Raw genomic sequence first — 26,773 nt, forward strand, 5'->3', positions numbered from 1 at the left:
GACATCATGGAGGAGAAAATCTCTCAGCTCTATGAGTTGAGCAGGCTCTGGAGAGAGGCTATTTCCTCCCCATTCCCAAGGTAACTGGTTGCAAAATAAGGGATTCAAGGGGATAACTTACACAGCTTGGAGGCACCTGTGAGAAAAAGAACTGAGTTACTCTCTAGCTGGGTATTTGCTGGAACTGAGAAATTGCAGTATATCTTATTACCACCGTGACTGAGTGGAAGAACACAGTGAGGAAGATTCTGTGGGACCTAAAGTGAAAGTGAAAGTGAAAAGTGAAAGTGAAGTTGCTCAGTCGTGTCCGACTCTTTGCAAACCCGTGGACTGTAGCCTACCAGGCTCCTCCGTCCATGGGATTCTCCAGGCAAGAATACTGGAGTGGGTTGCCATTACCTTCTCAGAGGATCCTCCTGACCCAGGGATTGAACCCAGGGATTGAACCCAGGGATCAAACCCAGGTCTCCCACATTGGAAGCAGACGCTTTAACCTCTGAGCCACCAGGGCAGCCTGTGTGACCTAAACAAGTGCCTAATTGTGTTTTAGGGTGAAATTCCCATAGAAACTGGGCTCAAGGTTGGTCAAAAGAGGTCGTCAAGGGGGGAAGTCTACTAGTATGTGTGTAGGTGTTTAGTCATGTCCGACTCTGTGACCCCATGGACCATAGCCCACCAGGCTTCTCTGTCCATGAGATTTCCCTGGCAAGAATACTGGAGTGGATTGCCATTGCTTACTCCAGGGGATCTTCCCAACCCAGGGATCGAATCCAAGTGTCTTGCAAATCCTGAATTTGCAGGCAGGTTCTTTACCACCAGCACCACTGAAAGTGGAGCTTGCTGGAATCATGGTTCAGTCTGCCTGAGAAGAAGATAGAGCCACTGCCCTCACTCTAAGGGGCCTTCCTGCCCCCGGAGGGTGAGAAGAAGACTCAGTGGTTTCATCTCCAGTTGAGCAAGCACTGAAACTAAAGAGTGTTCGGGAAACTTAGGGCCACCCAGGAGGCTACTTGGCCAATGGAGAAGTAGACTAAGAATTTCTGGGGACATCAAGGAAATAGGCAAGGTCTTCAGAAAGTTGCCTGAGGTTAAGCTACACACCTCAAGGGGAAAGAATGCATCATGAGTGGTAGTTACCAGTTGCAAAGAGAATCAATGAAACCACAGGTCATGTCCCAGTCTGAGTTTTCTGCCAATTTAGATAAATCCTTCCTCCTTTACCTTCCTTCCCAACATCCTTTATCCAACAACAGAAGGTCAAGTCAAGAACAGGGAAAGCCAAATGTGCTTTTAGCTCTTCCTGATAGGAGTCAGATAAGGCAGACCAGGAGAATTTGACCAGGAGGAGAGAGAATGATAAGAGTATCAACAAAAATTCTTAATCCCCTTTTTCAATCCAAGTAGTCATGATAGAGTCTGTTGTGGCGTCTGCTGGGGGAAAGAGAAGAATTTTTTTATATATATATAATATAATAACAAAGTTATTTTCATTATTGTTTTCTGAAGAGAACTCAGTTTTTTTTTTTTTTTTTTAACCTTAAACTTATTATTTTGTATTGGGGTATAGCCAATGAACAATATTGTGGTAGTTTCAGGTGTACAGCGAAGGGACTCAGCCATATGTATGTGTGTGTGTGTGTGTGTGTGTGTGTGTGTGTATCCATTCTCCCCCAAACTTCCCTCCCATCCAGGCTGGCACATAGCATTGAGGAGAGTTCCCTGTGCTATACAGTAGGTCCTTGTTGGTTATCCATTTTCAATATAGCAGTGTGTACATGACCTTCCCCAACCCCCTAACTATCCCTTCCTTCTGGCAACCATAAGTCTGTGAGTCTCTTTCTGTTCTATAAGTAAGTTCATTTGTATTATTTCTTTTTAGGTTCCACATATAAGGGATGTCACGCAATATTTCTTCTCTGTCTTACTTCACTCAGTATGACACTCTCTAGGTTCATGTGTGTTGCTGCAAACGGCATTGTTTCATTCTTTTTAATGGATCAGTAGTATTCCATTGTGTATATATATGCCACTTTGTAAATGTATCCATTCCTCTCTCAATGGATATTTAGGTTGCTTCCATGCTTTGGCTATTGTAAACAGTGCTGCAATGACCATTGCAGTGCATGTATACTTTCGGATCATGTTTTTCTCTGGATATATGCCCAGGAGTGGGATTGCAGGGTCATATATTTGCTTTACTTTTAGTTTTTTAAGGAACCTCTGTATCTTTCTCCATAATAGCTGAACCAATTTACATTCCCACCAACAGTGTAAGAGGGTTCCAAAAGAAGAAATTTGAATCCAATATGAGATTTTAGTTTCAAAATAGACTGCACTGAGTTTTTATATCTGAGAAGGACTAGAAAGTTATAGAGCCCTGCCAAGTTATTTTTCAAGAATGGAAAAGGGAGGTTTTGGCATTGCATGGTTGAAAATTAGAGTTGGAAAACAAAGTAAAACAACAACAAAAAGAACTTGTTTTGTTTCTTAACCCATTTAAGGTTATTTGATAAACCAACTTTACTGCTAAGGCATCCATTGTACTCTCTGTCAATCTGACCAAACTAATCACCTTCTGACTGGCTTAAGAATCTCATATAAGCAACAGGAAGACCTAAAGAGATTGTTAGAGGGTTATTTGTCATATAAGTAGCTGTTGATGATTCCAAAGCAAACCATGACTACTTTGTCAAATTTAATTACATATATTTGCTTCCCTAGAACATTATTTATTTGGCAGAACTCACTGCCATTAAGTACAGCCACTTCCAGTCATCAGGTTTCATTTAAAAGGGACAACTGTTAAGAACCATCTGTAAATAAACACATACCACTGATTTTATTCTCAAAATAGAGAAGAAATACCTTACTTTATACATCCTGCTGCCTCTTTTGGTACCTCAGGGAATGAAAAGACAACACAGTCATTTCATCCTATATCATTGAAGGAAAGAAACACATAAAATAGATACTTCAGGTTAATTAGCAGAAGCTTCCTGTGGTGATTCATCAGTCCATTTTCAAGACTCCACGAATTTGATGGGTATAAACACAACCACCATAATGAAAAAGCAGGGGGCTGTCCATTTAGGATTCCAGAGCAATAGGTTACACTAGCAGCACTCAATCGACCACTTTTATTTTCCACCTATTTCCTACTGAACTCAACTCTGATCTCACAATCCAGACCAGCCTTCATTTCTATTTGTCTTCAGAGGGCTCTGCTTATTTCGGCCTGTGGGTTCAGGTGCCTACACCAGCCTTGGTTCTGGAAATGACATATCCATGGCTTCCTTTGTCTTTGATGTTTATCCATTCAGTATTTCAAAAGATGAATGTGATCTTGGTATTCTGTGCTCTGTACCTTTACCCCTTTTTTGCTCTTTGACCTGGATTCTCGACTCCTTTTGTCCTGAACCTCAGCCTCAAGACTGGACCGTAACAAAATATAGTAAAGTGACTATAGTTTTCACTGCACAGCATAGTGGGGTAAGTCATCTTCAACAGATCCTATAGGAAACATCCCTAATAGTTCAAATACCCTGAAATTAATTCACTCAGAGAGTCATCCCAGCCTCTTTCAGTTGACCTCAATCAATGACTTCTAAACTGGCTTCAGGAAGCCACCTTGTTCTCTTCTTCCTCAACCTAGGAAGCCCTCCTGATAAATCCCATAGGTAGGAGAAGGTACCATGTAGTCATAACCAAAAGTGTTATAAACCTTGACCAAGAGTGAGAACCATAAAGATTTAGACTCAGGCTTTAGAGCTGGATGGACTCGGCCCCAAATCCTCGCTCTGCCTTTTTCCAATGTGTAGACTTAGACAAGTCATAGAAGTCATACTCTGTACCTTCTTTATAAAATAAAGACAATAATATTTCCTCAATCCAGGTGACATAGAGGATAAAAGCCCAGGCTGGATGGCAAATTGTTCTAGGTTTATGTCTAAGATCATCACTTATCAAGTGTGATCCACAGGAAAGTTACAAACACTTGAGTTCTCCATGTTTTGGCTTCATCACCTATTAAATGAAGATGCTAATGGCAACGGAGTCATTCAAACACTGTGGATACGAATTTAATTAGTATTGACAAAATGTTTAGAAAGTGCCTGGCCATGGTTAATGCTTAATAGGTGTAAGTATTTTGAAACAAATTGTTGTAATATACTATAACTCATTTCTACCTATAATAAGCCAGAGGATAAGGTGAATATTAATGATCTTCTTGACAGATTTGACTTGGAGGTAACTATAGCTCATTAGTTGACTGAAAGGGATCTAAACCCAAAAGACTGAGAAACAAAATGTCCCTAAATTGGTACATCATGAGAAACATTGGGCTGGAGGAGGCACAAGCTGGAATCAAGATTGCTGAGAGAAATATCAATAACCTCAGATATGCAGATGATACCACCCTTATGGCAGAAAGTGAAGAAGAACTAAAGAGCCTCTTGATGAAAGTGAAAGAGGAGAGTGAAAAAATTGGCTTAAAACTCAACATTCAGAAAACTAAGATCAATGGCATCTGGTTCCATCGCTTCATGGCAAATAGATGGGGAAACAGTGGAAACAGTGGCTGACTTTATTTTGGGGGGCACCAAAATCACTGCGGATGGTGATTGCAGCCATGAAATTAAAAGACGCTTACTCCTTGGAAGGAAAGTTATGACCAACCTAGATAGCATATTAAAAAGCAGAGACATTACTTTGCCAACAAAGGTCCATCTAGTCAAGGCTATGGTTTTTCCAGTAGTCATGTATGGATGTGAGAGTTTGACTAAAGAAAGCTAAGTGCTGAAGAATTGATGTTTTTGAACTGTGGTGTTGGAGAAGACTCCTGAGAGTCCTTTGGATTGCAAGGAGATCAAACCAGTCCATCCTAAAGGAGATCAGTCCTGGGTGTTCATTTGAAGGACTGATGTTGAAGCTGAAACTCCAGTACTTTGGCCACCTGATGCGAAGAGCTGACTTGTTTGAAAAGGCCCTGATGTTCGGAAAGATTGAAGGCAGGAGGAGAAGGGGATGACAGAGGATGAGATGGTTGGATGGCATCACAAACTCAATGGACATGAGTTTGGGTAAGCTCTGGGAGTTGGTGATGGACAGGGATACATGGTGTGCTGTGGTTCTTGGGGTCTCAAAGAGTCAGACACTACTGAGTGACTGAACTGAACTGAAACTGGCCCCTTAACCACTCAAGATCCGTCACTTTCTATCTCTGCTGAGAATTTAGCAAATCACATCTTATGGGGGTTTCATGTCAGTCCCCAGGCTCTGCCTGAGAAGCCCTAAGTTGAGTGAGTAGTAAAGAGGAGATACCTTGACTTTTTTTTTTTTTTTTTTAATTCTACAAGAATCAATGGTATTAGAAGAAATCACTGCTTTAAGAGCAGGAAGAAAACAAGCTCAGCCAAATTTCCTGGGTGATGAGGAAGGTGTAGCACACTCATCAATGCTTAATATGCAACAAGCTGTGTAACAAAAAGCCGAGCTTCTTTTCACCCGTGTAAAGTCCATAAATAAAATGACCAAGAACTCCTCTATGATAGACAGAGTGAAAGTGAAATACATTGGCTTTCATATATATGTATACATATAATTTTAAGTTGAATGCACTGTGGGGAATACCAGGATAAAACAGTCTCTAGTTTCTCTGCTGTGTAATGAAAGTAAAATAGGTACACAAATATCCCTGATGCAAAGCAGGAAGTAGTAATTGTCAAAGAAATCCACAAATGGAGAGCAGTTAGAGTGCTGAGCCTGTTGACAGGGTTTCCTGTATAGGGGACCAGGCAACGGTCTGCAGCAGAAGTGGCATTTGAATCACTTTTGGCTTCTATTAGGGACTCTTACGCCAAATATTAACCTTCACCCCACCACCAATGGACCAAGCGCTAACTCATGCCAGGAACTCTCCTTTCCTGTCTTTGCCTGGCAAGCATGTACTCATAAAACCCATCTCAAGGGTTATTCCTCTGCTGCACCCTCTTCAAATAGATTTTTCCCTCCCTTATTTGGGAACACACACAGCATCGTACCCAGTTCTCTCTTTTTGACATTTTTGCACATTACTCCGTTACCATTCCTGTCTTTTTCACTGAACTGTGATTCCCCATAAGGGACTGGGCAATGCCTTTCAGTCCTCAGTTCCTAGGGATACTTTGTCAAATCATTGAACTTTGTCAAAATATTGCACTCTAATTTTAAAAATGAAGTCATGTCCTGAAGAAAATGAAGCTTCCTGCCACCTGTGAAAAGTAAAAGTGTGGAAGAAAGTGAGAAAGGAGCTCTTGGCGTGTGATTGCCTGGTGATACATAATTTGACTTGTCATGATCCAATGTTCCCAGTTAGCATCATTATCTCCTTTGACTCTTGTTGAGATTGAGGCTCAGAGAAATTCAAGGACTTGTCCCAAGTCACAGATCTGTTATAGTGAGTGGCTGGGATTCAAACCTGGGTGCTTCTGTCACTGTGTGATGTTCCCAAATGAAGAGATGCTCCAGCAGATGTACCACCTCTGAAGGTTACCCAACATTAAAAAGCCAGTAACCACTTTGACAAAATCCACAATGAGTCCTTCCTATCACCCCCAAGACCACCATGGAGTTTGCTCTAAAAAAAATAGTTTGCCTGCCTAGAGAAAATTCATCTGTTTCTGAGAAAAAGAATCCGTGTCCTCTTTCTTGCCTTCTTCCTTCATCTTTTCTTCAGTTTCTTTTCCCTCTCTCTGTTTGTGCTTTTTTCTCTCTCTTCCTGATGCAGGGGAGGATTAACTCTCCCAAGTGAAGATGGTAGTGATGATGATGGTTGGGTCAAGCTTATGGTAGGCTGGCTTATTCCTTCAAGGATCTGCTCTGGGCTTCAGGTTCTAGAATGGTACAAGACTGATATTTAGATTTAAACTTTCTATACCATTGGAAATAAGACAAACAATGTTTTGTTTAAAAGTTGTTTTCTTAAGGAAAAATAAGAAATGAACAAAATGATCTACACACAAAATTACACATCATTTATAATTTTAAAAACTAGACTAATTAGAAATAACATTAATGTTCAATGATAAGAGTTTAATAATTGGTGGTACTCTATACATATGGAATATTTTGTATTCATTAAAATATGTTTACAAAGAGAACATAAGAAAATACTGTGTTATGTTATTTCAGATGTCGGAATATAAACATATAAAAAGCAAAATTCAAATTTTATAAGCACTGTGTATATATCTGAAGAAAAAAGAAAGAGATTGGAAAAATATTAACAGTTGCTCATTCTGGTTCTTTAGCTGGTGATTCTTTCTATAGTTTCCTATCCTACCAGTAACATGGAATACTTTTGTAATCAAGAAATAAATTCAGATTTGATAAATGCTTGTCAAGTGCATGCAATTTCATCTTGCAATTCTTCCTAGGGAAAAAAAAATGAATTTTGGTATTTATTGCTTCATCCCAACCACTGTTCCAGGAAGGAAGCTCTGTCATCCTGTAGCTTGTGTTTATTCATACCTCTTCACTCGAACTCCCACCAGTCTGCCTTCCAAAAAACATCTTTGATATAGTTTGGTGTACTGAAAAGAATGTAAGCTTCAAAATGAGGCAGCTCTGGGTCTCAATCCATTTTCCTGTATTTCTTAGCTGTGAAATATTCATAAAATTCTATTTTCTTTGAGTTTCAGCTTCAGGATTCGGTGAGAATTAAATGGGGTTGCATATGTTGTGCTGCCGACACAGGTCCTGGGATACAATGTATTAGTCACTAACACAGCTCCTTACTTCCTCCCGCCTCTCCAGTTCTCTGCACCTCCCCAAACTTACTGACCTTTCAAGTTCCAACTGCCATTCTAGTTCAAAGTTCTTCATGACTTTCCCTGGGCGGCCATGGCGTCAATTTCTAACTTTGTTTTCTGGAGGACTCACTTAGCACTTACTCACAGCTTCGCACAGTTATTGAGTGCCTGGCAGGCCTCCTCCACCAAACAGAAGAAGCAATCCCATCCCCCACCCCATCTCATCTGAGACTCTCATTTATTACAAGCCTTCAATCAGCAGCTTATGCTGCAGAGCTCAGTCTACCATGTTGAGTTTTGAATGCTAAAGCAAACTTATGAGTCATAACATAGAATAGTTAAAACTGCAGTCTGGATCATGCCTCCTCTTGTTTCACCTGGAACAGGCTGAAAAGCTATCAGTGGCCGGTGGGTGGTACCTGGTGGCTGGATCTGAGTTGTCAAGATAGAATGTCACCATCCGGAGAGACAAGAGGGCTCCAAAAGCCCTGGAACAGTCCTGATTCTTGTCAGACTGTGGAAAAAGAGCATAAATTGGTGAGTGCATTTGATAAGGTGAAGTAAAGTAGTCGGGTCCTACAGCTATAATTTCTTTCCTTACAAGTCCGTCAGTCAGGTAGATTGCTTGGGAGCTCGGTTTCCATGGGATGGAAGCAGAAAAAAGAGAGAGAAAGACAGAGACACACAATAGTATCTCTCTCAGGTATGTTTCTATAAGTGCTTTTCAGTCTAAAATTATTGACATGCCAAGTCTAATGATTAAATTCCAAGCTTTAGGGCCAAATGCCTTAAAAGTCTTTATCTTACTTCTAAGATGTCACTGGTTCTTTTGTTCTCATAGATTTACTTATCTTCTAAGTAGTGAAAATCATAAATAAAGCTATTTCAGTATTTGATCATTTAAAACCATCACTTAATTATATATCTTTAATATGGTGTTCTTTTTAACGGTCCTTTCAAAGTCTTATTTTTACATATTCAGAAAAAAGCAAGTCGTGTTTTCCTCTTCCTGGTGATGTCTACAATATAAATAGGAATAAATATATGGATAGGAATTACGTGTTGTACTGTCAATTGAGATTGATTCTTTTCTTAAAAAAGCTGAAACAGAAATGCACTGAATAGTGCATGAAAGAATCCCTTCTTACTACATTGTCCCCACGAATGAAAGTTGAATGTTTGGCCTCAAACATTAGGAAAATTACAAATAAAGAGGAAGGCAAGCTTTTACGAAAACTTTGGTCATAAATATAAGATTTTTATGCCAGAGAGTAATTAGTGTTTTGTTCCTCTTTTGAATAGCAAGGGAGGGGAGGGTTTGTTGGCTCTCTCTCGTTTAATTCTATTGACCTGCCACAATTTTACAGAATTTAGTAACATCTATTATTTCTTTTTACATATAGTTGTCCTTGTCCCTTTAATGAGATCTTACTTGTATTATTACCTGTTTCTTCCTTCCTTTCCTTTATTTTGTATGTCATAAAACTGCTGAATTTGTACAACTTGCAGGTAATTATTTTTATGAGCTCACTGGAGGTTATCTTCAATGCTATCACAAAGTCTTCCAGTGATCAATGAATCATGCAGTATATTTCATGATTCCTCTTCCAGGATTGCTAGAGAAGCATAGGTCAGTCCACAGAAATACTTTTGAAAGCTTGGAGCAAAATATATTATTGTAATACTTTTTTCCCCTAATTATACAAGCAGTATACACATTGTGAACAATTTAGAAAGTAGAAAAAGAGTAGAAAGAAGCAATTAACTTCCCCCAAAATATTTTTAATATTTTAATTTCTATATTTCAGTTACATATAGATCTACACACAAATGTAGGTTTGCACTCATTTTCGTTTACATCAGAAAGAGAATATTCTCCTTTGTCACCAAAAAGTTTTTGACTTTTTTCAATAATTACTTTTATATTATTATTTGAATAAACTATAGTTTAAATTGATACTGACTTTGAGACTACTTGGGATTTTTACCTGAAAAATATAACATAGGAAAACCAGAAGACATGATTTTATGCAGTTTAATTTGGTCTGGTTATGCAAATTCTCCCCCAACACCATACCTGAGTCACACATAATTAAGATTCTCCACTAATTTCAATGAGTTTGAAAACTTTCATGAGCCTTTTCTGAAATAACAAAAGATAAGATTAAAGTAAAGAACCTTTATTCTTAAGAGATGATAGTTAAATAATAAGTGACAGCTGTCACTGAACTGAGAGTAGCCAACAAAGGCCTGTCATTCTGTAGAATCTGATACACAAACTTGAACTAGAATTTCTGAACTCTAGAACCGAGAGTTCTAACCGCCAAATCCAGGCCAATGGCTGCTTTTGTATTACCTGTGAGCCAAGAATAGTTTTTACATTTGTAAATGGTTGGAAAAAAAAAATTTAAAGAAGAATGATAACTTGAGATAACATGAAAATTCTATGAAATTCATAATTTCATGTCCATAATAAAGTTTTATTGATATATGGTCAACACTCATTTGTTTAAATATTTCATTGGCTCTTTCATACTGTAACAGTCGAGTTTAGTAACTGCTGAACAAAGCACAAAATTATTTACTATTAGATCATTCACAGAAAAAGTTTTAGAGAAAGAGAGTCTTACTCTAGATTGAACATCAGGTTTTAAGTAAAGTAGCATTAGAGAAGTCTAGGTTCATTTTCTTTCAGTCCTCTCATCTGAATCTCCTTCCTTTTAATTAGCAATAGTATTTGCTCCCTTCAGGGAAACGAGGATTGCCTGTATTCATTTGCTGTCAGAGCTGCCTTTGAACTTCAGGAAAGCCACCATCTTGTTTTGTTCACTTCGCTAAAGCTTAGTGTCTGCCACATGAAACACCAGTAAGTTCTTTAAACTTCTTGTTATCTTGAGGCAGGGCAAGACCTTTACCCAATTTATTTAGTTATGGAGGAGGAGGATGAAAGATTGGGTCCTAAGTGTTACTCAATGGCATGACATGGTTTTGCCTGGAAAGCAGCCAGAACTGATGCTTATGAGGTGTTTGTCTGATGAACTGCACCCCAGTGACTCTAAGCAGAGCCGGAGGAGGCGGCAGTCCGTCTTTCTAGCTCAGGTTTGACTCACAAATCAGAAGAATGTGCAAAGTCCATGGAAGCCAGACCCACCCCTAAGACGGTCCAACAGGGAGATAATAGCTTCTTTTGGATAACCATTTAGCAGGTGGGATGATTTGGATTATTGTTGATGTGTATTATAGTATTTTCATAAGAGCAAAATAGACCCTAGGTAACTGCTGTCTGTAATATTTGCTTTAGTAACAGGAAGTGTGGGAAATAATTATTAGCCAATGTATAGGCTGCAGAGAACCTTTCTACATAAAGGAAGCCATGTGTTGAATGTATGGAAACTTCCGGCACAGCTGACGTAAACGGAAAAAATAAACCAAAAAACTGGGAGGTAGAGGGGAAAGGAACACTGGGTCACAATGCCTCCAGAATAAAATTCTACATGCAGACTAACGAGATGAACCCAAGACTTTGACAGTGAAATTCTCTTATAACAGGATTTCATTATTCCATAAATCTAGAAGTGCTATGAGGTACTTCCTGGTATCCCACTGTCCTCAACTTCAGTCTTATAGTCAGATTGGAATTGTACATGGTCTGTCCAATTTCATGAGGCTCTAAGAACTGGTTTTAGATCTAGCCATGAAAACAAAATTTAATAAGAATATTTGACAAAGTTTATAAAAAGTGAAATTCTGGTTATCTGAGATCAGTATGAAATATAAGACACTTATCATGTATGCATTAGTATGTTTATTATAGAAAATTTTGAAAATGCAGAAATTTTAAATGAAACAAAAATAACTTCTACAATCTCTCTACCCAAAGACAACATTATTTAAGTATTGTTTCCTCTCAGTCTTTTACTGTGATATTTTTTTCACAGTTGTAATTATACTCAAAGTTCAGTACAGTCTCTTGCTTTTTAAATTTAACTGTATCACATAATTTGTAAATAAGACATTTACAGTTATCTTGAAAAAGCCTGAGAGATGGCTAGTCAACCTGTTAGAATGTCTGGGTATTAAGAATAAAACTAAATTCAAAACCCAAAATGCATATTTTTTGGAGTCATGGAAAAGGCAAAGTTTTATAGCTTTCTTTTTTATCTCATGACTTCTTTTTTGGTCATGATGATATATGCTGGATGAACACCAAAACAAAACAAACAAAAAAAAGAGTGAGGGAATAGGACTGGGAGAAACAAAACAAAACAAAAAAAGTCAAGAAAAAAATGAGAAGGAAGAGCCAGAGAATTGAAAAGAAAATATACCAGTCCCCAAATTTCCCAAATACATCTGGTCCTGCTGAGAGTAATAGCATTGGTGTAAATGTGTAGACAACTCCCTGAGCTGAATTTTTTAAAAAAGCCTATCTCTTTGATACTGCATTAATTCCATGGTCCACATAACTGACATTCAATAAAGAAAAATAGAGCCAGAACAGAATTAATTTTTTTTTTGATACTGAAGTCTCTTAATTTGCATTTCATTTTCTCTTTCTTATGTAAATAAAGGCAAATTAGGTATGGAGATAGGTCCACTCCACGGTGGCATGGCTGAGGTTGAGTTGTGGTGGGGCTGTTTCCATGTAATGGGTCAGTGGCTGGTCTTAGGAGCATCTTGTTTCCCAGCACAAAAGTCTGATGTCAAGAGGGAGCACTTGTTCTTTCCCAATTCCTTAACCTCCCCAAACCAGCTTTTCCTTGAGGTCTTCTTTTTGTGAAATTCCTTTATCAAGGCTGCATGTGGCCATGATATAAAACCCCAAGCCATTTGTCCTCTTCACAGGATCCAGGCGAGAATGTAATCCAAGCTTTTCTTGGTCTATCTCTACACTGCAAAATCATAACATTGAAGTGTAGATTTATAGCATGCTTTATGTATATTTTCTTAGTCCCAGGGCCCCCCTTTTCACAGATACATACACAACATGTCATGTAGAAAATATAAATCGTTGATGGTATAGGCACTTTCTTCCTTTTTAAACCTTTCCAAAGGTCTTTTTGTTAAATACACCCAGATGCCGTTTGACAGATGAGGGGCTAATTGCTCTGTGAATTACCTCTATCGATTCCTGTTTCATGTTGAGCCAAACAAACAAAAGATATTAATGCTTTGAAAAAAATGAATGATGACCTTTCTCTGCAAACACAGCTTGTGGTCTCTGATTATTGGTGATTCCGGAGAGCAGCGGTCAATGGCAATAGCTGTAACGCTATGATCACTATAATAAGCTTGCCTGACCTTCTCTGCCATGTTAAGTGGTTTAAATTTATTTGCCCAACAACAGAAGAGCTTTCATTTAAAGTCACAGAACATTCAATTCAATTTAAAGACATAGTGTCTTCTTTCCTCTCCTTCCTTTCCTGTCCATTTCCCCACTTCAAACACCTCCATCCCAAGTTCCTTAATCATTTTGCCACTGCAGAATAATCACCTTACCTGTGAAACTCATTCTTTCAGTTCTTTTGGGAACCCTGGATGACATTTTCTCTTTTGACTTGCTCTTTCTTGTTTTAAGACACTAGAATATTTTGTTTATCTCTTTGTATAAGTTTTGTTTGTGAATCAGGTTTAGGGTTCTAGATAATATGAGCTCTATAAGAAATCAAGAATACATATTATCTAGAATACCAAACTTGTATACTACTGTATAGCATAGAAGACTGTACTCACCATTCTGTAGTAACATATATGGGAAACTAATCTGAAAAAGAATTGATATATATATAGGTATATATGCACATATGTATAAATATAGAAATATAATATGTATAACTGATTCAGGCAGCTATATACCTGAAACTAACACAACATTGTAAATCAACTATACTCTAGTAAAGATAAAAATAAAAAACTCAAATGTAGAGAATTGATTAAAATGAATGCCTTTAATATACAAAATCTGAACTCTTATAGATAGGGAACTTTTGGACTGTGTTAAATGACAATAAAGATATAATCAAAGGAAAAACAGAATGAATGAATAGTGATGCTGAGTAATAATTCTAAAGAAACCAAGAAAATGTTTGCTCAGATAAATATTTGAAAACAGTTTCATTAAAAAAAAAAAAATGCAAGAGGGTATAGTTCTAAACTCGCTAGCCTGGAAGCCAAGAGATTCAGTTCCATATTGTCCTTAATTAATGAGATTTTTGAATCAGTCATTATTATTGTTATTACTACTTCACACCCAGAACAGGCTCATCCAACTTGGTAAATGGGGAGGACTGGACCCAATGAGTTCAGAGCTTCTTTCCAATTGAAACACACTAATTTTCAATATGTCTCTTAAAAAAAAAGTTTCTTGTAAATAATAGAGTTATAACTTGACAGCTAAGAAAATATGGTTCTGGGACCTTTAAGGACTTCCTGAGTTTTTCTCAACAATCTCCATGATAGTCAACATGAGTAAACCACAGATGGCCAAAGCCTTGAATGGTTAGGAAGTAGATGCAGCCCCCCTAGGTTCAAGTGGAAATCTCTTGAAAAGGGTACCCCTGACACTTCCACCAGTTTCCTGGTAAGAGACACGCCAAAAATACCAAGGAAGTGGTTCCCCTTAGAATAGCTTGGTCCCTGTGCTATAAGATTAAAGCAGGAAGCGAAGAGAAAAACACCACAAATAATCAAAAGGCTTCCTGCCTAAGTCTGACATTCTCAAGAAGTTAGGTATGAGTTTAGATAGAGAGCTGGGAAATTTTAAGGTGACTTTCCTCAAGCATTATCTCTAGTTTCTTCTCAAGACATTAATCAACAATATCATCAAGGCACTCTTGAGCTTTACCCAGGTTTGCCATGTTAAAAACCATATGGAGTTCAAGAAAATAAGAGATATAGTTCCTGACTGTGTGAAATTCCTCATTCTGCCCTTAACGTACCAGGATCTTTCTCAGCAATAGGATATTGACAAACACTGTGTGCTTTCTCAACATAGAATGCTTTTTTATCCTTCTCCTCTTCAAAATCTAAACTTAGGGCCTTCCCAATTCCTGTTGTTGTTATTGTTTAGCTGCTAAGTCGTGTTCACCTCTTTTGAGACCAACCAGGCTCCTCTGTCCATGCGGTTTCTCAGGCAAGAATACTGGAGTGGGTTGCCATTTCCTTTTCCAGAGGATCTTCCCGACCAGGGATGGAACCTGCATCTCCTGCATTGCAGGCAGATTCTTTACCACTGAGCCACCAAGGAAGCCCTCCCAATTCCTACTCTTTAAAATTCCTCTATATTTATCTCTCCTTTTCCAGAATGCACTCTGTAGCACCCTATGGGATTCATCATAGCCCCGAAAATATGCTTTCATCTCAGCACTTTGCAAATGTATATAATTTGCTGTTCCTTCTACCTCTTTCCCCTAGAAGTTAGACCTTTGTATCTCAGACTACTAACATAGAACTGGGGTCTTGTTAGGTGTCCAACTGATGTTGGAAGATGGGTGAGTGAACAAATGAGTCTTACTGTATCAGATAATTGCTGCTGTACAACAAACCACTCTCAAAGGCAGTGACTTTAGACAGTCAGTGACTGTTCATTATCACTTGTGAATCTCCAGGTGAGTGCAGGCTTCCTTGCTCAGGCTGAACTTGGCTGGGGTGACCCAGATGTGATGTCTCCAGTCTTTATGTTCTTCATCCTCCTCTTGGAACCAGGCACATGCTTCTCAAGGCCGCAGCAGAAGCACAAGAAGCAAAGCAGAAACTTCCAAAGCCTGTTAAAGCATACCATCATTTCCACCTTGTTCTTTCAGCCACAGCAAGCCATGTGGGGACCCTAAGCCAAAGGACAGTCAATATACTCCTTCCCTTTAGTCACATGACAAGGTCACATATTAAAGGGTATGGGTACAACTGCTGCTGCTAAGTCACTTCAGTCGTGTCCGACTCTGTGCGACCCCTAGACGGCAGCCTACCAGGCTCCCCCATCCCTAGGATTCTCCAGGCAAGAACACTGGCGTGGGTTGCCATTTCCTTCTCCAATGAAAGTGAAAAGTGAAAGTGAAGTCGCTCAGTCATGTCCAACTCTTAGCGACCCCATGGACTGCAGCCTACCAGGCTCCTCCGTCCATGGGATTTTCCAGGCAAGAGTACTGGAGTGGAGTGCCATTGCCTTCTCCAGTATGGGTACAAAGAGAGACGAGAAATCAGTCTCAGTCATGAAACCAAACCATTAAGAAGGAAATACTGGGACTTCCCGGGCGGTCAAGTGGTTAAGATTCTGAGAATCTGATGCAGAGGGCACAGGTTCGACCCCTGGTCAGGGAACTAGGATCCCATGTGCCATGTGGCACGGCCAAGAATTTAAATAAATAAATGACATTTAAGAAGGAATACTGACGACCATATTAAGATAGAAATATAAAATTGGTTACCCACCATTTAAGCCATTTGGCCAAAGTCATCTCCTTCATTCTCACATCATCAACCCAACGATTTAATGACCTATGTGGCCTATAAATATGTACCAAATTAGATTACATTAACAGATGGTAAATAGAGTAATTAGAATTGGAAGAATCCTGATATCTTGATTTTAACTTTTTTTTTTTTTTTAATTAAAGAAAATAGGTATGGTGGCCAGATGTGTTTTGAATACAAACCAAAAGCTTTAAGCAACAAAATGTTTCTCCTTTATAAAGGAAGACACTTTTGCTTAAGCTTATATACTTTACTATGGAAGTTTGTTTAAAACTGTTCATAGCTCAGGCAATAACCTTCTTTTCACTTTTAAACAAGCTGGGAGAAATCTCATGTAGGCATTGTTGTGGCTTCTTTACAGAGCTTCTGCTCACTTCTCTGAGTTGAAGTTAAATTTCTAATGTCCAGGCGTTGATTTACTAGGAAGAGCACAGTTCACTTAAAATCAGAAAAAGCCCTGGCAGTAATCAAGCCCTATGAATTCCTGGCCCTTTTCCTTGAAGGCCCAGTGGGGCCCACTTGACTGGGCCAACCCCACACCACGCACACTGGATTGGTGGTCCTCTTATCATAGAAAATTCCACCAGTGCAGCCAAAAGACACAAAAGGAAGCACACACAGACAAAAAATGTGAATATAATATACAGGCCTGTGGATTGAGTTTTATGAAAAGGAAGAAAAAAGGGGGGTGGAATTTTTCTTAGTTCTTTTGCAAAATTCATTGGACAAGAAATAATGAGATAAATGGCTTATCAAATGTAAATACCTTCATTATTTTTAATGACACTACAAAGACAGTTTTAAAATGTCTCTCCTAATTTTGCCCTATAATCAGATCACTTGATTGTGACTATTTGGTAAATAGAATCATACATTTTCCCGTGATTTGCATTTCATGTCCTATGCTAAAGAGTTTATATTCATTAAAAGTATGCAGATCCAAGTATTCCCAACACTTCTTTCTTGCTTGACTTTACTTTGTAATAATGTATGGTATCAGGACTCTGCCCTATAGCTGAGAAATGTGAAGTTCTTGGAGGAAAAAGGATTCTTATGGTTGTTGTTTATTAAACCCAAATATTTCAGAATCTAGTCCTTCCAGTTTCAGGAGAGAAAAGTGAAAGATGATAATGTGATTTCCTGCTAGTCTCCTGGATTCATCTGTGTGTTTCAGTATGTAGAATCTTCTTTACATAAGACTAGCTCCTACGTAAAGGACTAGCTCCTTCTTTACATAGGACTAGCATTCTAATTTCTCTGCATTTCTGTTTATAATTCTTCTCCATTTTTATCAAGAAAACTTTTAACTAATCAGCTTAGAGAGTCTTTAAATGTTGAATCGTGATGCCATTTGAGCAAGGAATTGTGACAGAGTTCTCACGGCCATCAGTAAAATTCCTTCCGATGTGAGCCAGGACCTAGGAAATGCAAAAATCCCTAATAAATGTCAGGCAAGGCTCAACTGCTTATCTGTTGCCTACAAAACGTTCAAAAAGAAATGAGTTTGCTGCTAGGAACTGATATGATCCAACATTCTCATTCATTCTTTCCTGTTCCATCATTAACTCCAACACTGGATAAGACACTGGTTGAGGATGGAGGCTGGGAACAGGGAATTGCCAGAGATGGGAAACCAAGCTGCTTTACAAATATTCACAGCTGCAGCTTTCTGTAACCATGCTCCATTTCCAGTGGACTTTAAAAGACAAATTCATAAGTTATTTTGCCATAAAAGGGAATCAGCTCTTAAGTCCGTCTTCCCAAAGACCTCAGACATGAAATTACCACAGCACTCCCTAAGGTCCAGAACACAGAATTTTCCTCCCCTCCCACATGCCTATCCCTAAGAAAATAGTTTTCCCACTAGATAAAATAATTAAGACCATTCTCAGAATAGAAAACAAAACATGTATTGCTTGGACATGAGCCTATTTTCAGGCTTAATCAATTGATTTCATATTTACTGTTTGATATTCCAATAGCTGTGAAGCTATCATATGTAGGATTTAATTGCATGGAAGAATCAATAAATAAAGTGTACAAGAGTAATTGTGTGTGTGTATGTGTGTTTTCTTGTTCAGCCTACTTCTGATTTGTTAACTAATTTAGGAGAGAATCCATAAAAGCATAATACACCAGCTGCTGTGAAGTCCCTGGGTATCTCTGAACTGGAACCTGGCTTTTTAAATCCTGTCTAGGTAAATTACCTTTCCAGTGCAGGGTATTTCCTTTTAGGAGATTCCTTGGGAAGGGTCTCCAGGGAACTAAGTAACTTTTTAATGGTTCACTCAGATTAAGAGGAAGGAAATGTGAACTCCTCTCGGGGGAGGCACCACACTCTCGGCCGTCTGCATCCTGTAATTCTTCCCAAGTCCGTGAATCATACTTTTAAGACGCCTTTTCAAGGGCATTTGTCTTCCTTTAAGAGAAGGCCAACGCAGAAAAGATGAGGTTTAAAATAGGTCTCAATCAAGCTTTAGCTATAAAAACAATCGCCCAAGTCTCCCCCATCTGTCTAGAGAAGGTTTCTCCGCATCCTTTACCTACACACCACTCCTCACCTCACACAGTACTTGACTGGATCATTTTTACATTTATTTTGCTTTCAGATTTAGGATGATTTCTAATATCATCTGAGGGACTTTGAACTGTAATTCTGGATCACGTTGACCAGCCTCTGGACTGATTTCACTTATGCTGCAAGAATCTGAAGACGTGAGCTATCATAAGTAGCTTTCTCCAAGTCTTTTTAGACCGCAATCTTGTTTTTAAGCTATGTTTTTATTTAGTAAAAATCTTGTATGTGAGCAAATATAGACTATGTTTGCCCCTTTTCCCAAAAAACATGAAAAGTGTTCGTCATACAGTTATGTCTGACTTTTTGCAACCCCCATGGACTGACTGTAGCCTGCAAGTCTTCTCTGTCCATGAAATTCTCCAGGCAAGAATACTGGAGTGGGTTGTCATTTCCTTGTCCAAGGGATCTTCCCAACCCAGGGATGGAAGCCAGATCCCCTGCAATTCAGGCAGTTTCTTTACCATCTGAGCCACCAGAGAAGCCCACCAAAAAGCATGAACGCTACTGTAAATAATGTTGGCAGTGGATAGAATTGGACAAGGATTGAAGCATGAAGTCATTCAAAATTTCTCTACAAGAATGAAGTAACAAGGGCATATTCTAAATGGCAGTATCGAGTATATTGAAATATCAATAGCATTACAATATCAGTTACTCAATGAATAAACTATATTTTATCGATCGTATACTTAATGGCAACTTCTAATGTTTTAAGCTACTACCAAGAGTGGAAATGCCCTGAAAAAGAACAAGTGTGCTATGATAAGGCATATCCATGTGAACTCTGTCAACTATGGACTTTGGGTGATATTGATCTGTCAGTGTAGATTCATCGATTCAGACAAACATACCACTCTGGTGGGATTTTGATAATGAGTGAGGCTAGGCATAAGTGGAAAATCTCAGTACATCCCACTCAACGTTGATGTGAAGTTAAAACTTCTCTAAAAAAGCAAAAATCTTTTTTTTTTAGATACCCAAAAGTAAGTTTATTTATTTTGGGGAAAGTTTGAGCAAGCTCCAGGAGTTAGTGATGGACAGGGAAGACTGGCTTGCTGTAGTCCATGGGATCACAAAGGGTCGGGCACTACCGAGCGACTGAACTGAAGTCTAAATTGTATTAACTGAATGTTCAGTGTTGGTTTGTGTAGATATGCATACAATCCCCTCTGTGTAATCCCTAATCTAAGAATCTTTGGTAAATCAACAGGTATTTTTCTGTGTGTGTGCCTCTGTGTGTGTGTGCACCTGTGTGTGTGTGTGTGTGCGTGTGTGCGTGTGTGTACGTGTGTGTGTTGGGGGCATGGCTGTGCGTGTGTGTTAGTTGCTCAGTAATGTCCGACTCTTTGCAACCCCATGGACTGTAGCCTACCAGGCTCCTCTGTCCATGGGATTCTCCAGGCAAGAATACTGGAGTGGGTAGCCATTTCCTTCTCCAGGGGATCTTCCCAACCCAGGAACCAAAGCTGGGTATCCTGCAATACAGGCAGATTCTTTACTGTCTGAGCCACCAGGCACTTAAGACTACAGCAAAATGTAACCCAGGCTGATGTAAGCTCTGCATAGTCTTTACGCCCATTTACTGCGAGTGTTCATATGTGTTGTTGCAGACATATTCATATATGAAACTCCAGACTCCACTTGTGATAGGAGGGTAATGTACGGATATGTGTACCATGTTACTTTTCAACATCCTAATGGTTCTGATTTATAAAGCACATTTTATCCTAAGAGTTTTGAACAGGGATTGTGGACAAAATAAGTTGAAAGAGAGAAAGTAGGAAAGGAAGAAAATAGCAGAGAAGAGAACAGTTGAATTCTATTTTATTCCTTCCCTGATTTCTTGGCAAATTCAAGTCCTAGCTGTCTATATGCTGTGTTGGCTCCTCTGTCCATAGGATTATCCAGGCAAGAGTGCCGAAGTAAGTTGCCATGCCCTCCTCCAGGGAATCTTCCTGACCCAGGGACTGGACCCAATTCTCTTATGTCTCCTGTATTGGCAAGTGGATCCTTTACTGCTAGCACCACCTGGGATGTTCCCATCTCTAGTGACCTCTGAACATGGTTAGGAGACACAAAAATTCTCAGTTGTCAATTAAGATCACCCAATGTTGTTGTACTGTTTCTTACAAATATCATTATCAATAGGTCAGTTCTTTCAGAGGGCCTGAATCTGGTGCTATGGAGACTGTTCTCAGTAAAGCACTGTTGTAGGCTTTGAGATATTTGGGTGCAGGAAAATTGTTTTCCTCATAAAATGTTGAATATTCAATTTTGTGTGAAAGGGTAAAAAAATAAGTGAGGCTAAGGATTGAAAGCATAAATCAGGAGTTTGTTGATGAAAAGAATGGCAGGAAGGAGGGAAGGAAGAACGATCAAGGAAAGACGTTCTAGTTTGCAGAATCCTCATTAATTGTTTCCCGATGCTAGAGAATTGAAAGAAAGACATCATAGGCAGATTCTAATATTCTAAAACTGCAACCTGATTGCATTAAGGCATAAATTTAAATCTAAATCATTTGGGACAGAATATTTAAACATCTTCTATTTTTGTTTGTGGCTGATATCTATAAAAATCTGTTCTGTTACACAGACCTATATTATAGAGATTATATATACAAATATTTTACTACTTATGCATAAAACATGATTTGTTGGGGGATATAAACTATGGCTTTCTCAGGTATCACTGCTACTTGATTGTTCTGAGTATTGGCTTTCTGACAGGGTTTGGAATGAAGCCATTTTTATTAATTTAGTTATTTTTGCTGATATAAAAGGCCGTCTATCATGTTAATGATGTATCGGTCTGCGGTCCCACCGAACAATAATTACAGAATGTTCCTAATAGTAAATCATTTGTCACAATCACAGCTCAGTACAACAACCTTTTGTGGAGCAGGGGAAGACATTATCCGAATAGCAATATACCTTTCTGTGGACGCACTGGAGGAAGTGAACACCAAGAGCCCTGCAAAACCCTGAGCTTCAAGTCAGAAATGACCTCTCCCAAATCTCAGCTCGGGGATGAGCACAGGCCCTGCTGAATTTTCTGTGGTGTTGTTTAGCCTATTGGATTAGATGGAACCAAAACATTCTGCTGAGGACAGAACAGACTAGGTTCCATAAGCATCTTTAAAAAAAGAAGAAGAAAAAGAAGAAAGCTCTCCTCTGAAAAAGTGGCAAAACAAAATGATTGGAAAAAGAAAAAGTGTTAAAGATTTTACTGCACTCTAGTTTTTACTAAGAACCAGAGAAAGAAAGGACCCAACACCCCACCCCACCCCATCCCTGTCCAAAAAAAAAAAAAAAATTGGGATTAACAAGAAGGTGTCAATGTCTATATTAAGTGAGAATTACACTGGAATAATGATCAGACTTCTGTTTTGTAAAGAGTCAGAACCTGATTTCGATTATTATTAAGCAACATTTGTAAATAATAAAAGCAAATATCATTGAGTATTTCTATGTTCAGGGAATCTTCGTTTTGTTGCTATTCTTTATTCTCTCTCTCTTTTTAATAGACTTTATTTTTGCTGCAGTTTTAGGCTCATAGTGAAACTGAGAGGAAAGTACAGAGTGTTCCCAGCTCCTCTTCCCAAAACACACACAGGTTCCCCCACTGTCAACATCCTCCACGTTTTTCACAATTAATGAATCCACATTGATATGCCATCATCACCCAGACTGTACCGTTTACATCAGGACTTCTTCTAAGCAAAAATTTTGAGACGAGCTCCTTTTGAGAAGAGAGTTAACTCAGCTGTGAACTGTGGAGGGCAACAAGGGAGATTTCCGAGATTTTTGCCAGTTTCAAGCCATAGCCCAGTTGATTAACCACAGTTTGTCATTGGGGTAGCAGTGAAATAAATGGGCATCATTTGTCCAGCACCCATACATTTATTGATTTTTGCCAAGGTGATGTCAACCATGCTTGTTGGGCAACAGTATCCTCATTTCATAGACAAAGTAACCAAACCTCAGAGGAGGGAAAGCCAGGATTTCAGTTGAGGTCCTTTGGCATGAACCTGCATTGTATCACACTGCCTCTGTCCCCAGGTTATGCAGGAAAAGCTGTCATGGAGTTGCTGACAAGTAACTGAGTCAGGGTTTGCTTTGCATGGTGACTGTGGTTTTTATAACATTGATACTCAAACTGAAAATGTGTGGATTTTGTTTTTTTTTAAAAAAAAACTTTAAATTATATTTCTACTTTTATTTTTTCTAAATATGTGGATTCTTGGTTAGGAATTTTATTGAGTATGGAACACAAGGAATGCCCACACAGGAGGAGATTTTAAAGTACTTGTTCACCAAGCCCCATGATTTGAAAATAGCCTCAAGATCAATTAGAACATAAAGAGTGAGGAGGGAGTCATAGCTGTGAAAAGCTTCTAAAAGACCACGTAGCAAAATAAAGAGGTTTTCCTCGAGCATCAACAGTGGAAATTGTTCTAGAAGTGTATGCAGAGGACAATGGTGACGGGTGCAAAGTCCAGACTTTCCAATTCTCCTTGGGCTTTAAAAAGCCACAAATAGAGCTCTTTGCCCCACAACTAAATTTGTGAGCCTCAAATTAGCATTAAATGGAATAATTTGTATGTACTCTCTTCCTTCATATGTTTACCTATTTTTTTTAAATATCTAGAATTCTGTTAAAGGTATCCAAGGATTCACCAAGCATGCCATGCTTTGTATTTCTAGTATCACTAAAATGCACATTTCTATAGATTGTTGAGAGCTACTGGTAACAATGAAGAAGTCTGTAACTGAAGCTTGAAGCAAGGTATCAGAGGACACTATGGGGACCAGAAAGATGATTCTGGCCAAGTCTTTGCATCCCTTTTCCTCCAGTTCGCCAGACAACCAGCCTGAAGAACTTAGAGCATCTTCTCTGCGGACCCTGGTTCAAACACACAGGCGTCCTTGACATGGGTACCACTTTTCCAAAGGGAAGGAAAGTCCCTTAAAAAATCAGATGGCTTCCTCTTGCCCCAACCCCGATGTCCCCTACCCCCTATGTTCTGTCCAGAAGAAAAATCCCTCAGCCGCAATGGTTGTTTTTATTAAATTCTCCTCAATAAAAAGCTCAGGCAGGATTTATTAGGTACTCAGGGCGGACGTTTAGTATTTCGCCAGTTATTAAGTGAAAATCAATAGAAAGCAAAGAAAATGGAACTCACTGCACTGTTAGCGCACCCGTTGTCGCCCAGATATTATGTCGGCTGTCTCGTAGATTCATGACAGACGAAAGAGGCCGGGAGAGAACTTTCTGCTTACATTGCACGCGCCAAAGTGGGGTTATTCATTAGAGCAGGCAGCCGGCCAGATGGATTTCCAGTTCGGGTTTACCATTTATCTTTAAAACGCCTGTATCGAGTGAGAAAGAACACTGATATTATGTGATATCAATGGCAGGTTTATGTATCTAAATCAGGATTTATTGTTATTTTGTTCCAAAGACCTTTTTTTCTCAAGAAATACCATTTCACTGGAAGAAAATAATAGCTAAAACCTTGTCAAAGATAACCTTTCATGCTGTCCGTGCAGCACTAGCTGTAAAACAAATAGAACCCGGTATATAAATAGTTTTAACCATATCCTTACAAATCATTTCTTCTGAATCTGTTTCTCCCATTTCAATATGTGTGTGTGTATGTGTTTTAAATACCGCAAACATGATTTTTGGTCATTTGAAGTTTTCTTTGCCAGGAGTTTACATAATGTTAGCAATTGTTAGAGTCGTGTTAAAAGGTTTGGCTGTTTTATGTACTTCCATGGAATGCTACTTTTCCAAAAAGCATTCTTTGGAAAAGCAGAGTGGTCTCTTCTGATTCTTTTCTTTCCTTACCTTAGAATAAGCTTTAGAGTCAAAACCACTGATCACTTTTTTTTTTTTTCCAAATTATTTCAGGGTCTTCAGAAGCAGGGATGTGTTTTCCTTTCACTTCAACGGACCTTTCGACAGCTTCTGAGTTTTCTATTCCTTCTCACTTAAAGGCTGGATTATAGTCGACCTGATCAGGTTGGATCTTCGTCAGTCTTGTTAAGTAACTAAGCTGGTCAAGTGATAGAATGAACCCCTATACCTTCTTTATAAATTGCTCAGAAGAAAAAAATGCAATCCGCATTTGCAAAATGTCATTAGTGACACTATGATGAGGAAGGAAAACTGATGCCTGTGTTTCGGTTGAAGCTGCTACTAATAGAACGTGTTTTTAACCTGCCTTAGTTTTGCTCTTTTTTTCTTTATGTTTGGGAAAAGGGACTGTAAATTTAGCTCTATACAGACCAATATCAGACGGTACCCAAATACAGATGGTTATTTAAAGATCAAAATTCACTTAAGTGACACCAACTTAGAATAGTTCTCTAAAGCTTTTTGCTCCTCTTGAACAAAAGTGATGTTATAATAGAATTTTTAAAAGTATTCAAAGGATTCTGATTCTTTTTTAAACTGATCTCTTTCTTTATCAAACCAGGTAAATGCATCAAATTTTACCAGAAATCTTTTCTTGCATTTTCCTATTTAGACATGGGCACAAGTTTTCTGTTTTTAAATGTGTCAATAATCCAAACTGTATTGGCACATAGACGCTATCCTGAAATAAAAACACGGGAGGATCTTTCTGCTTTTCTTGTTCCTTTAGAAAGGTCATTCTTAACTTTTCCTGTGTGTGTAAAGCATCTGTAAGTAATTATATGTGTGTATCTGGACCTGTTGATGAGGAAGTGAGAAAGACCAGTGTGGTTAAGAAGTGGGTTCTAAAGTTACATTAAGTTCAACTCCCAACTCTGTCATTCACTGGCCATATGATTTGGGCGATTTGTCATAGTCCTGCACCTCAGTTTTGTCTTCTGTATAATGGACATAATAGTCTTACAGATTTTCAACTAGGAATAAATGGGTCAACATATGTAAGGTTCATAGAGTACTGTGGTTCTTGTTGTTTAGGCACTAAGTCATGCCCAACTCTTTTACCACCCCATGAACTGTAGCCTGCCAGGCTCCTTGGCCATTGAATTTCCTAAGCAAGAATACTGAAAGTGGGTTACGATTTCCTTCTCCAAGGGATCTTCCCAATCCAGGGATTGAACCTGATTCTCCTGCTTAGCAGATGAGCCCCCAGGGAAGCCCCCAGGGTAGGGTTTCCCTCAAAACTCAATTGGTGAAGAAGCCCCCTGCAATGCGGGAGACATGGGTTCAATCCCTGGGTAGGGAAGGTCCCCTGGAGAAGGCAAAGGCTACCCACTGCAGTATTCTGGCCTGGAGAATTCCATGGACTGTACAGTCCATGGCATCGCAAAGAGTCAGACACAGCTGAACGGCTTACACTTTCACTTTCTTTCACAAAATATAGAACATAAGCTTTCCCATTTTAATATTTTAGTTTCCTAACAAAATAGAATACAATCCCACTGGGGACTCAATGAATATAGCTTTCCCCCTATTTCCTCATGTATTTGAACTGTGAAGAAAGATATAAAGTCTTCAGTTTTAGTCATAATGAGAATTCCACTTAACCAAAATTTTGTATTAAGTACATTTATTTTAAAAGACGCTTTTCTTGTGGTTTCAACATTCAATCTGAAATAATAACAGCAACAATAATAGTCAATGAGGATAGCTAAAATACTGATTTATCAGTAGCTGCAGTGATACAGTAGCCATGAGGCTTAATGTTGAGCGGGGACCTATTTATAGACGTCGTCTTAATTCGTTGAAAACAATGTCTGGTTATTTCATTATCTAACAATTAACATCAGTAACATATGCAGCTATGAGAAAGAAATGATGCCACTAATTAATATGACTTGGGCAATTTGAAAAAGAAAACATTAGAGCCAAGAAAAATCCAAGTCGATGACTCGGGTCCCTTGCCCACGTCCATCACGTCACTTGAACACTTGCCAAGACTGTTTGACTTTGACTTTACAG

The 26,773-nt window shown here is 38.8% G+C and overlaps 1 protein-coding gene and 1 long non-coding RNA gene across 23 annotated transcripts in view; one reads left to right on the plus strand and one right to left on the minus strand.

Annotated features, from left to right (window-relative positions):
• LOC147349784 (uncharacterized) overlaps nucleotides 1-26,773 on the plus strand; it is a 177,154-nt gene that overhangs the window by 111,814 nt on the left and 38,567 nt on the right. The gene's annotated exons all lie outside the window — the stretch shown is intronic.
• Nucleotides 1-26,773, minus strand: part of LOC147349785 (uncharacterized) — a 57,408-nt gene that overhangs the window by 26,674 nt on the left and 3,961 nt on the right. For 6 of the 21 annotated variants that reach the window (XR_015150509.1, XR_015150507.1, XR_015150505.1 and 3 more), the window contains exon 2: nucleotides 24,018-24,204. Coding sequence is in view for 2 of the 21 variants with exons in the window: in XM_086365354.1 (XP_086221480.1) it covers nucleotides 24,018-24,076 (59 nt within the window). In the remaining 19 variants the exon portion in view is untranslated. Of the gene's footprint in view, nucleotides 1-2,814; nucleotides 6,873-6,939; nucleotides 7,738-7,822; nucleotides 8,305-17,005; nucleotides 17,675-18,463; nucleotides 18,676-24,017; nucleotides 24,205-26,773 lie in introns of those variants that run through there. The other 15 variants (XR_015150501.1, XR_015150498.1, XR_015150500.1 and 12 more) reach the window with 11 other exon arrangements.

Source organism: Bos grunniens, chromosome 21, assembly GCF_055505025.1.
Source record: "Bos grunniens cultivar Pamir isolate PY7600 chromosome 21, Bosgru_T2T1.0, whole genome shotgun sequence".
Lineage (NCBI taxonomy): Eukaryota > Metazoa > Chordata > Mammalia > Artiodactyla > Bovidae > Bos > Bos grunniens.